The sequence below is a fragment of the Peromyscus californicus genome, unplaced genomic scaffold, assembly GCF_007827085.1.
Source record: "Peromyscus californicus insignis strain IS unplaced genomic scaffold, ASM782708v3 Scaffold_6__1_contigs__length_162567912, whole genome shotgun sequence".
In the NCBI taxonomy this organism is placed as follows: domain Eukaryota; kingdom Metazoa; phylum Chordata; class Mammalia; order Rodentia; family Cricetidae; genus Peromyscus; species Peromyscus californicus.
In genome coordinates, this window is record NW_026294584.1 from 161515606 (window position 1) to 161527801 (window position 12196).

A 12196-nucleotide genomic window follows, 5' to 3' on the forward strand; every position below is an offset into this window, starting at 1 on the left:
GCTTTGTTTCTGAGACAGTTTCGTTATGTAGTCCAGGATGGCTTTGAACTTGCAGCATTCTTCTGCTTCTATCCCCTGAGTGCTGGGACTCTAGGTATGTGCCACCATGCCTGGCTCTTTACTTTTATTTTTTTGCTTTTTGAGACACAAACTCATGTAACCCAGGCTGACTTCAAACCTGCTATGTAGCTGAGGATGGCCTTGAACTTCTGACCTTTCTGTCTCTGCTTCTCAAGTGCCAAGGTTATAGGAATACACCACATGCTCAGCTTTTAAGAATTTTTGTTTTTGAAATTTTCCACTTTATATTTTTGGACTACAATTAACACCAGGTACCACAACTGTAGAATGTGGAATTATGAATGAACTGTAGTTATTAGTGTCCTTGCTGGCCCTATGTGGACAAGTACAAAAAGCAATGGTAAGAGGAATTGCAAAAAATGGATGCTAATTAAATTCTGACTTAAAAAATCTGATAATGAGAGGATCACAGACTGACTATAAGCTGGACTGAAACATCAGAGCTGCAAGGTTTTTTTTTTTTTTATTTTTTGGTTTTTTTCCAGACAGGGTTTCTCTGTGTAGCTTTGCGCCTTTCCTGGTACTCGCTTTGGAGACCAGGCTGGCCTCGAACTCACAGAGATCCACCTGCCTCTGCCTCCCAAGTGCTGGGATTAAAGGCGTGCACCACCACCGCCTGGCCTAGAGTTGCAAGTTTTAAAAGCATTTGTCTTCTTTGTGTATCAATGAAAGACATCATGTGACCCAGCTGAGAAATGCAGCTACAAGGAGAGAGAGAAAGAAGATGGGACTTACAATACAGTTTTTGTTCCACAACTGGTAGGCTAAAAAAACCAAGGTTTTTAACTTTTACACACAAATAGATGTGAGTCTGCCACATACATAAAGCCAAACGGACCATTGGGCTACGGATTACGATTCCAAGTGAAAATGGCTATTACTGGGCCCCAAGGAACATGGATGAGCATAGAACATTCAGTTAGTACTATTTCTCTCCTGAAATACAAAGAGGTTATTTTACTCCTCGAATATTAGGACCAACCTGAATATGGGTTCAAACATATGGAAATACTTTACTAGAGCACACTCCTTTAATCCCAGCACCTGGGAGCCAGAGGCAGGCAGATCTCTGAATTCAAAGCAAGCCTGGTTCACAGAGTGAGTTCCAGGGCAGCCAGGGCTGTCACACTGAGAAAACCTGTCTTGAATATCAAAACAAAACAAAATTCTATAAATGCCCCTATGTGCTTCAAAAGCCATAATGGACATCACACCTATGTGCTTCAAAAGCCATAATGGACATCGGCTCCCTGGTCCTAGAGAACCACTTCAGGGGAAGCATGTATTTAACATTCTCTGTTTGCCATGTTCTGTGTTAGGCACTGGGAATCAAGGAACAGGACCTGGTAAAGCCTACCACAAGTAGAAAAATAGGGTTTAGCAATGAAAATAAAAAGCAAACTAGTGTAAGCCTCTTCAGACAATAAGGATATGATAACAAATGACCCTATATGTTTGCATGCTCCTTTATTTCATTTGTTTCAATGAAAAAGCAAAACCAGAGTTCTTCTGAAGAACTGAAAAGGCATTAGCTAACCCACCTCAAAAGTCATCTCAAGCAGGTTTTTTGGAATCTGCATTACTCCTGTGTCTCCTAGCTCTCCTGAGACACAGATCCACGGGTTTGATGTAATGATTGCATTGCTCAGCTTTTTAATTGGAATGATCACTGATCTATAAGGAATCACTGAAAGAAAAACACAGAAGTGAATTAAAAAAAAAATCACAACTATCCAGAACTAGATGCTTTTAAGATATATTTTGCCATTTATCTATCTATCTATCTATCTATCTATCTATCTATCTATCTTTGGAGGCAGGGTTTCACTGTGTAGCTTTGGAGCCTGTCCTAGAACTCGCTCTGTAGACCAGGCTGGACTCAAACTCACAGAGATCCGCCTGCCTTTGCCTCTCAAGTACTGGGATTAAAGGCATGTGCCACCACCAACCAGCTATTTTATTTTTATGTGCATGGGTGTTTTGCCTGCATGCATGTATGCACACCACATCTGTGTTAGTGACCACAGAGGTCAAAGGATAGAGTCAGACTCCTGGAACTGGAGTCATGGTACTCGAGTTATGTGGGTGCTGGAAACTAAACCCAGGTCCTCAGCAAGAACAAGTGTTCTTAGGCACTGAACCATCTCTTTAGCCTCTGATATTTGGCTTTTTATGATCAATTTTTAAGATATACTCATGAGGGCCAGTGAAGTGGCTCAGTGGTTAAAGGTACTTGTCATCAAGCCTGACAACCTGAGTTCAATCCTGGAACCTGCACAGTGGAAAGAGAGAACCAATTCCTACAGAATGCTAGGATTAGGTTATTGAAGTAACTCATATGTACAAGGAATTTGGGAGAGCCAGATGTGCTGAGATATATGAAGCCTTTCCAGTGGCCTCACCACTAGATGTCACCATCGCATCATGGACCTTGGCTAAATGTAAAAGCAAGAGAAAATTTGGAATTTAAAGCAGAAATCATTTTTTTTTCACAAAATGCTTTATTTCTCTAATTGCTATTTCTTATAAATAACTTTGGCAACATTAATAAAATAATAACCTTTATTTGAAAAAGAAGCAACAGATTTCACAGAGTAACAAAATAGTAATCTTGACAGATATTTAATACATGTGTAAACAAAACAAAGTGACACTGCTTTGAAAATAGAGCTATCAATATAAAACAGAAAGCTCACTATGTTTCTTTGTGTTATAGGCACAGAAATGGACTTAAGCTAGCTCACTTCTAAGACAGAACCAAAGCTCTTGCTAATGATTTCTTCCTGAAGTTCTGTGACTAAGAAACTTAGCAGGGGGAAGAAAGGTGCAGCCAGAGGTAAACTGCCTTCCAAGAGAAGGACTAAACAGGACTTTAAAAGCAGGGGAGTTTCTAGTCACTCTAAAAGTCTCGACAAGCTTAATAAACCAGGTGTGAGGTAGCGAGCCATGCAGGCTTAGGGAGAGCACGGGGAGGAAGGGGCAGCCTGTGCAGCCTGTGCAGCCTGTGCACCAGGAAGAAACGGGAATTTTCTTGAGGGACAACAAGGCCAATACAATAGGTTGGAATAGTGCAGCAGCAGGGAGACACTGGGAAGTGGCCGTGGATGGGAGGCATAGGTAGGCAGGAGCCAGAGCGCTGGGGCCTCCCTTAGCAGTAAACAACAATCCGTACTCCTTAGGAGCATGCTTTTGTGAAATGGCAAAGTACAGCAACGGTGCTGGAGATACTAAGCACTCGCTAAACACAGGTCTAAGGTGGTTCTTATTTTTACCATAGACACTACACAAGTCTGCAGTACACGTATGATTCATTTCATACACAGTAGGACTTGCCCACCAGAACAAGTGGGGCAAACAACATTTTCCACATCTAAAGCAGAAATCACGTAAGAATGCTGCTGACTGTTGGCTCACTCATGGGTTCACACTTAGCTAGCTTTTTTATACAGCCTGTGATCACCTGTGCAGGTGCAATGCAACCAACCCACAGTGGGCTGGGCCCTCCTACATCAATTTACAATCAAGGGTGGGGGGGAGAAAAAACAAAACCCTGACAGACATGCCTACAGGCTAACAGGACCTGGGGAAGTCCTCAACGAGACACCCTTCTTCGGCCGTATAAAGCTGCCAGTTAAAGTAGCCAGGGTGCTTACCTCTTGGTGGACAAGCCCAGTTCAGCATCCCTCTAAGGTTTCTGCTTTAAGAATTTACTCAGGAGGCTGGAGAGATGGCTCAGTGGTTAAGAGTACAGGCTGCTCTTCCAGAGGACCTGGGTTCAATTCCCAGCACTTACACAGCAGCTCACAACTGTAACTCCAGTTCCAGGGGATCTGACACCATCACACCAATTCTTGCCCTGACTTCCTTTTTTTTTTTTGGTTTTTTTCGAGACAGGGTTTCTCTGTGTAGCTTTGCGCCTTTCCTGGAACTCGCTTTGGAGACCAGGCTGGCCTCGAACTCACAGAGATTCGCCTGGCTCTGCCTCCCGAGTGCTGGGATTAAAGGCGTGTGCCACCACCGCCCGGCCCCTGACTTCCTTCAATGATAGACTGTAACCTCTAAGCTGGAATAAGCTCTTTCCTCTCCTAGTTTGCCTTTGCTCATGGTATTTGTCACGGCCACAGAGAGGAAACTAGGACACCAGAGTACTTCTTTATACATTCCAATGCCTCAACTGAAAGTTTCTCAGATAATGAGAAACCTACAGACACAGAATATTTTAGATGTTCTTAGGCACTTTGCAATTTGTATGTGATGTGCCTGTGTGAGTGTTGGTACATGTGTGTCATGGCTCAGGTACATAGGTTAGAGGACAAGTCTCAGAATTGGTTTTCTTTCCTCCTTTCCATAGGTGCCAGGGACTGAACTCAGGTCACTGGGATTGTGTGCAAAGTGCCTTTTTCTGCTGAGACATCTTGCTAGTCTTTTGTTTGTTTGTTTTGAGACTTGATTTATGTATCTCATTCTGGCCTTGAAAATAGCTGAGAATGACCATGTTTTTAGCCATTTTAAGTGACCTTTCTTTTCTTTTACAACCTTTAAAAAAACATTGTGTGTGTGTGTGTGTGTGTGTGTGTGTGTGTGTGTGTGTACACGCGCACATGCGTGCTCACATGTGCCTATACTTGTCACCTTGGTGCATGTGTAAAGCTCAGAGGACAACTTCTGGGAATCGTATCTTTCTAGTTAAACTCTGGTTGTCAGGCTTTGGGGCAAACGCCCTCACCCCCTGCGCTATCTTGCTGGCCTCCCTTTCTTTTGAGATAGAACTTTCCTGTGTAGGCTAGGCAAGCCTTGAATTTTTGCCTTAGCAGGGTTTATAAGAGCTACATGCCCAGTCTTCAGACTTTTTCTTTTGGTTTTTTGAGACAGGGTTTTTCTGTGTAGCCTTGGCTCTACTTGAACTCGCTCTGTAGACCAGGCTGGCCTCCGCTTCCCGAGTGCTGGGATTAAAGGCGTGTGCCACCACTGCCTTGCTAGACCTTTTTTTAAAACACTGCTAGGGATTAAACCCATAGTTTCACACAAGGTAGGCAAGAACACTACAACTGAGTTAAAGTTTTACCCTTAACAACTTAGATTCTTATACATGTACTAACTGAATGAACAATTATTAGGTTATTACTTACTATAGACATTTTAAGTTGGCCCTATTAATGCCCATCCCAACTCCCTTTTTCCTTATCTGCTTCTTCCAGAGACCAGAACTCAAAGCCTGCATAATTCTAGCCAGTGAAATGGCAGTGATGTTTACTGAGATTTTGGAGACTGCAGCTCTATGCATTTCTCTTTTGTCCTAGGTAACATTTTCTGTCACAGATTGGGTTTTGTGGAGAGCAGATGCTGAGACAGAAATGAGCATACACGGTGCTTGCCCCTAGGATCAACCTGTGAAGAGGAAATCAAGATGGATAGTGAAATGTTGAGCTTTGCTGAGGTCTCAACAAAGCCTTCCACTGCTACAGTGAGCTGTGAGATAGTCCTTTGATTAGGACGCAGGTTGGTTCAGGCAGGAACTAACAGCCCAGGATAGGTTCCTTCTCCCCCCACATCCCCCACCCGGCCCCCCCATAGGGTTTCTCTGTGTAGCCCCAGCTGTTCTGGAACTCACTCTGTAGACCAGGCTAGCCTCAAACTCAGATATCTGCCTGCCTCTGCCTCACTAGTGCTGGGATTAAAGGTGTGTGTCACCACCTGGCTAGGGTAATTCTTTTAGTGAGGCATTTGCATAGGCTGGCAGCAGAGGGCTGGGGAAGTCTCCCACATTCCTAAATGGAGACTGAGGGGTCATCAGTATCCTCCATGTATTATGATAGATTTCACTTTTGGAAATATGAATACTTTTATTCCAAGAGTGACTTGAGAACCTCCCCACCCCTCAGTTTTTGTTTGTTTGTTTTGTTTTTGAGAAAAGGTCAGGATATACAGCCCACACTCACTGGTTTTGAACTACTGGGAATTTTCTTGTTTCAGCCTCCTGAGTGTGCGGATTACAAGTATTTGCCACCATGCCTGCTCACCTGGAAACTGTTCACTTAAGAGTCAGTTCCCCACACTTACTGATAGTGGTGAACACGCTGGTAAAGCAGAAGTAGTCCACAGCATTGAGGGACAGCAGATGGTAGAGAAACTGCTCTCTTTCTTCTTCACAACGTAGAAAAGCATAACGCTTATAAAGCTTCCTGAAAAAGGTTAAGACAAGCACAAAATAGCAGTTATAATATTCATTCTTAAAACTCATGATTTAGAATTAATAGCTTCTGAGCCTGTGAGCTGGTTCAGTGGGTAAAGGCTCTTGCTGCCAACTCTCATGACCTGAGACCCACATGGGGGAAGGAGAGAACACAACATCCAGGAACATCCATAGGTTATCCTCTGATTTCCACACATGCACCGTGGTGCTTGTATACATGTATTTGAGCAAAATAAAAAACTAAAGATCAACTAATCAAACAAACAAAAGACCCCTCAAACCTGGGGCTGGAGAGGTAGTGAAGTGGTTAAGAGCACTGACTGCTTTCCAAGATGTGGATTTGATTCCTAGCACAAACATGGCATTTCATAACTGTAATTCCAGTCCCAGGGAGTTGGGCATTCTCTTATGACCTCTTGTGGCACTGTAAACATGTGGGGCACAGACACACACATTAAACACTCACTTCACCATGCACGTGCTGGGATCTGAACTCAGGTGTGCTGGAAGAGCTGTGCTGAGCCATCCCTCTAGCCCCTTCTACTCTTGTTTATTTTTGAGTGTTTCCATTGGACCTGGAGTCCACTGATTCAGCTAGAATGGCTGGTTTGTGCACCACCCCTTCCACACCAAGGTGGGATTACAGGCTTGTGCTACCACATCTGGCTTTTTTCTGTGTAGGTGCTAGGGATCTGAACTTGGGTCCTCATGCTCACACGGCAGGCATTTAACTGACTAAGCCATTTCTTCTGCTTCCATTTTTATTTTAATTATGCAGTCCAGGCTGGCCTCAAACTTGTTATATTGCTTAGGATTATCTTGAATTTCTGGTCCTCCTGTCTACAACTTTAGAGTGCTGGGATTATAGGTAGGTATGTACCATCATATCCCATTTAATCGGTGCTAGGGACCAAACACATGACTTCATGTATGCTAGGCAAGCATTCTACCAAGTGAGTTACAGCTTAAGCCCTTATACTAATTTTTTTTTTTAAATCAAACCTACTCTTTGGAAATTAAGATTCATCCTAAGCTTGGAGTGGTAGCATATCCTTTATTCTAGCACTCAGGAGGCTGAAGTAGGCAGATCTCTGTCAGTTTGAGGTCTGCCTGATCTAAGTGAGTTCCAGGACAGCCAAGGCTATATAATAAGACCCCATTTCAAACAAAACAAAACAAAACAAAACAAAACACTCATTCTAAAATGTTCCAGGGTGATATATGTGAATGTGAATACAAACAGTACTGGTTACCATGATAGGCCCAATAGAAAGCCATGTCTTTGCAAACCTTTGCTCTTGAGAACTCTAACTTCTTGGCTTTCAAGTAAGTTCTAATGTTCTTATCATTTAAATGGATTTCTTGCCAGGCGTGTTGGCTCACACCTTTAATCCTAGCACTCAAGAGGCAGAAGCAGGTAGATCTCCATGAGTTCAAGTCCAGCTTGTTCTACATAGTGAGTTTCAGGACAGCCAGAGCTACATAGTGAGATTCTATGTAGCTCCAGAAAATAAAAAATAAATAAATGGATTTTTTTTTTAAATAAGGACAGAAACTATCAAACTGGTAAGCGGTTAACTGACTTGCAAGTGACTAGTTTCCTGAATCTAAACTATTAAAAGTAACTATTAGAAAGACTCTACCTTCCTGTTCTACTCTACTTGTTTTAAACTAAATCTCTATTGTTCTATTTTATCAATAAAGACTTGGGAGCCAGATGCTGGAGTGAAAACCTGTTAGTTCAGAGAAGCAGAGAAAGCACCCATCTGACCTTCCTCCTCCACTGCCGTACCAGAAAGACAGCTTTCCCCTACACTGTCTAAAACAAACACACACACAGACAACCCCTCCAGCTGGATATCCTTCCCTTCTACTTCCTGTGCATCTCTGTCCATCCTCCTGATTCCTGCTTACTCTCTATGGTTTCTTTCCTGTCAACTGGTTGCTTGCTCCACCTCTTGACCTAAGGTTGATTTTGTTTAATCCTGTTTACAATATTCAAGCAGAAAGCTCTTGGATTAAAGGTGTGTGCTACAGTTAGAAACAGGTTTTTCCAGTAAATAACACAATCTCTGGCTTCACAGTGTGAGTAAATATCCTGCAACAACTTTTGTATTGTTTTGTTTTTTTTGAAACAGGGTTTCTCTGTGTAGCCCTGACTGTCCTGGAACTTGTTCTGTAGACCAGGCTGCCCTCTAACTCACCGAGATCTGCCTGCCTCTGAGTGCTGGGATTAAAGGTGTGCACCACCACTGCTCAGTTCTGCAACAACTTTGAGTTTTATACAGTGAAGCTAATATAAGTTCAATCTATCTTTTGGATGTTACTGTCAGCTTCGTGGACTAATTAGCATTTATTATTATTTTTTTGATTACAGAACAATAATTTGGTCTTTGGCTGTTAAATCTGGTGTGCTCTCTCAGAAATGATCAAACATTCAACAAAGGTATTTTCTTTCTTTTTTAAGAGTTAGTATGTACAGTGTTCTGCCTGCATATCAGAAGAGGGCATCAGATTCCATTAGAGATCTGTCTGTGAGCCACCATGTGCTGGGAATTGATCTCAGGACCTCTGGAAGAACAGCCAGCGTTCTTAGCCTATGAGAAATCTCAGCAGTCCCACAATGATATTTTCTTTCTTTCTTTCTTTTTTTTTTGGTTTTTCGAGACAGGGTTTCTCTGTGTAGGTTTTGGAGCCTGTCCTGGAACTTGCTCTGTAGACCAGGCTGGCCTCGAACTCACAGAGATCTGCCAGCCTCTGCCTCTTGAGTGCTGGGATTAAAGGCGTGCGCCACCACCGCCTGGCTTTTTTTTTTTTTTTTTTTTGGACAAAGATATTTTCTAAAGCACACCTGTTATAAAGAATGCACATGTTCATGAATCAGGATTTATGATGAAAGTGCTAGTTTGTCAGTTTATTTAATCTCCTTTGTAAGCACAAGTCACAGAAACAAACGTCTTGAAAAGCAGAGTCTTACTTTGTCAGTGGCTGGTTAGAGAGCAAGTGCTTGAGATGCTGAGACAAAAGCTTCTTCTCTAGAGACAGTCTGATCCAGGCCCGGGCCCGGCCGACGTCGGTCTTGATCTCACTCATGTTTTGAACATGCCTAAAAATCAGTACCAACAAGAAAAATTTTTTTGCATTTAAATACATTTTGTTTTTAGACAACCTATATGAAATGATTTTTTTCTTTAAACAATGTATCCCATTCAATTCAAATAAATCACAGTCAAAATAAAAGCTCAAAATGACACAGTCCCCATTTTTGACATCAGTGTCTTTTTTTTTTGAGACAGGGTTTCTCTGTGTAGTCCTGGCTGTCCTGGATCTCACTCTGTAGCCCAGGCTGGCCTCAAACTCACATCCCCCTGTCTCTGCCTCACGAGTGCTGAGATTAAAGGTGAGTGACACCACCACCCAGTTTAGTCCCCTTTGTCCTAAGTCCTGGTGTTACATGATGACAAGCAATATCCAGTCATGGGGAGGAAGATAGGCCAAAAATTACTGTCCAATTTGTTAACATTTTTCCATTTCTAAATTATCCTTAAAGAAAGTCATATATAGGATCACACCATCTTTACAGTAGTTTAGGAGAGCAACCATGCCATCTAGAATCATGTTTTTACAAATAAAAAACTGGTAACTATTGAAATTAGCAAGGTTGTGCTTAATTTGCTCTTTAGCCCCAGTCATAAAAGACTAGGACAGATTTTTTAAGGATAACTTTAAGCTAGAAAAGAACCAAAAAGTATTAACTATACTGGGCCCAGAAAAGTTCTTTTATATTTTTAGATGAAGAATGGGTAATACACATTTTTTTGTTGTTGTTTAATTTTTGAGACAGGGTCTCACTATTTAGCCCTAACTGGCCTAGGACTCATTATGTAGGCCAGGTTGGCCTCAAACTCACAGATCCATTTACCTCAGCCTCCCAAGAGCTGGGATTAAAGGCATATTCCACTATGCCTAGCCTGGGTAATATATTTTTTTGTTTGTTGGTTAGTTGTTTTTTTTTTGAGACAGGGTTTCTCTGTAAAGCCTTGCCTGTCCTGGAACTCTTTGTAGACCAGGTTGGCCTAAAACTCAGAGATCTGCCTGTCTCTGCCTCCTGAGTGATGGGATTAAAGGCATTCATCACCACTGCTGTAACACACATTTGAGGGCAGGTCAAAGCTTCGGAGATTTCACCTGAATCTGAGATTTAGTTGCACATCAGAACTGACATTTCATTGGGCGTGGTGGTACATGCCTGTAATCCCAGCATTCAGGAGGCAGAGGCAAGCAGATCTCTAAGAGTTCCAGGCTAGCCAAGAAAATAAAAACAAAACCATTTGATAGTCAACTTGCATTTTGTTTGTTCTGAAGATTTAATTGTGTGTGCATATGCATATATATTTGCACCTGAGTTCAGGTGTTCGAAGAGCCCAAGAAGACAGTGTTAGATTACCTGGAGCTGGAGTCACAGACATTGCAAGCTGCCCTGACACGGGTGCGGTGAACCAAGCTCAGGTCCTCTGCAAGAACACTATAGATTGGGGCTGAGAGCACTGACTGCCCCTCCAGAGGACCTGGGTTCAAGTCCCAGCTCCAACATGGCAGCTCACAGCTGTCTGTAACTCCAGTTCCAAGGGACCTGACACCCTCACCCAGACATACACACAGGCAAAACACCAATGCACATAAAATAAAAATCAATCAATAAATTAAATTTTACACACACACACACACACACACACACACACACACAGAGAGAGAGAGAGAGAGAGAGAGAGAGGAGAGAGAGAGAGAGAGAGAGAGAGAGAGAGAGAGAGAACAGAGTATGCTTTTAACCACTGAATCATCTCTCCAGGCCCTCAAGATCTTATTTGAAGTAACTGCTTTAGTTACTTTGTACAGCATTAGAGGAGACATGCAGTACTGCGTTGATTTTTTTTTTGTTTTTTGGGGACAGGGTCTGTCTATGTAGTCCTGGCTGTCTTAGAACTTGCTATATACACCAGGCTGGCCTAGAACTCATAGAGATCCACCTGCTGCTGTGCCACCACACCTGGCAATGTGTTGATAAATCTTAAAACTTGGAAAGGGAAAGACTTAGAAAACTACATGACCAGTATCAACTAATGTTATATATATGTATAAGTTAGAATTCTATGTAAAAGTCAATGCTGGATTTAGCAGGAATGAATTTATTTTCTGAAGCAATTTTCCTCACAGCAGAGAAAAGGAAGATCAGAAAAGAAGACAAGGTAAATAGTAAAAACCAACTCCAGTGAAAAGTCTTTGTTAGTATGACTCATCACAACACACACACATCCACACACACCTCCCCCCCCCCCACATCCACATACCCACACCCTCCCCCCTCACATCCACACCCACACCCCCCTACACACACACACACACACACACACACACACACACACACACACAGTGAGGTGACTAGTGACTAGTACTTGTAATCCTTGGAGTTTTCTAGCTAGCCCACCTAGCCCAATTGGCAAAGTCTATGACAATGAAAGAACTTGCATCAAAAAACAAAGTCGATGGCGCTTAAGACACGAGAGGCTGTCCTTTGGCCTACACACACACACACACACACACACACACACACACACACACACACGCATTCACACATATATGAACACACACACAAATTACACCAACAAAGTATACCTTTAAAGAAAAGTTGTAAGTGGCTTTTAGTTTTTTTATTTTGAGACAGGGTCTCTCTAATTTGGCCCTGGCTGTCCTAGAACTCATTATGTAGACCAGGCTGGTCTCAAACTCACAGAGATCCCCTGCTTCTACTTCCAAGTGTTGGGATCAAAGACACATACCACCACAAAAGGTACAAAAGTCTTTCCCCCCACTTCTTTTCTTTTTTTTTTCTCAAGATTTATTTTTATGTGCATTGGTGTTTTG

At 42.4% G+C, this 12196-nt stretch overlaps 1 protein-coding gene across 4 annotated transcripts in view; it reads right to left on the reverse strand.

Moving 5' to 3' along the window:
• The window catches only part of Dennd5b (DENN domain containing 5B), a 148386-nt gene that overhangs the window by 19082 nt on the left and 117108 nt on the right, over positions 1–12196 (reverse strand). For 3 of the 4 annotated variants that reach the window (XM_052721943.1, XM_052721942.1, XM_052721945.1), the window contains 3 exons: positions 9252–9380; positions 6142–6263; positions 1623–1768 (listed from right to left, as the gene is read on the reverse strand). In XM_052721943.1, coding sequence (XP_052577903.1) covers positions 1623–1768; positions 6142–6263; positions 9252–9380 — 397 coding nt within the window. Of the gene's footprint in view, positions 1–1622; positions 1769–2629; positions 5470–6141; positions 6264–9251; positions 9381–12196 lie in introns of those variants that run through there. The other variant, XM_052721946.1, reaches the window with a different exon arrangement.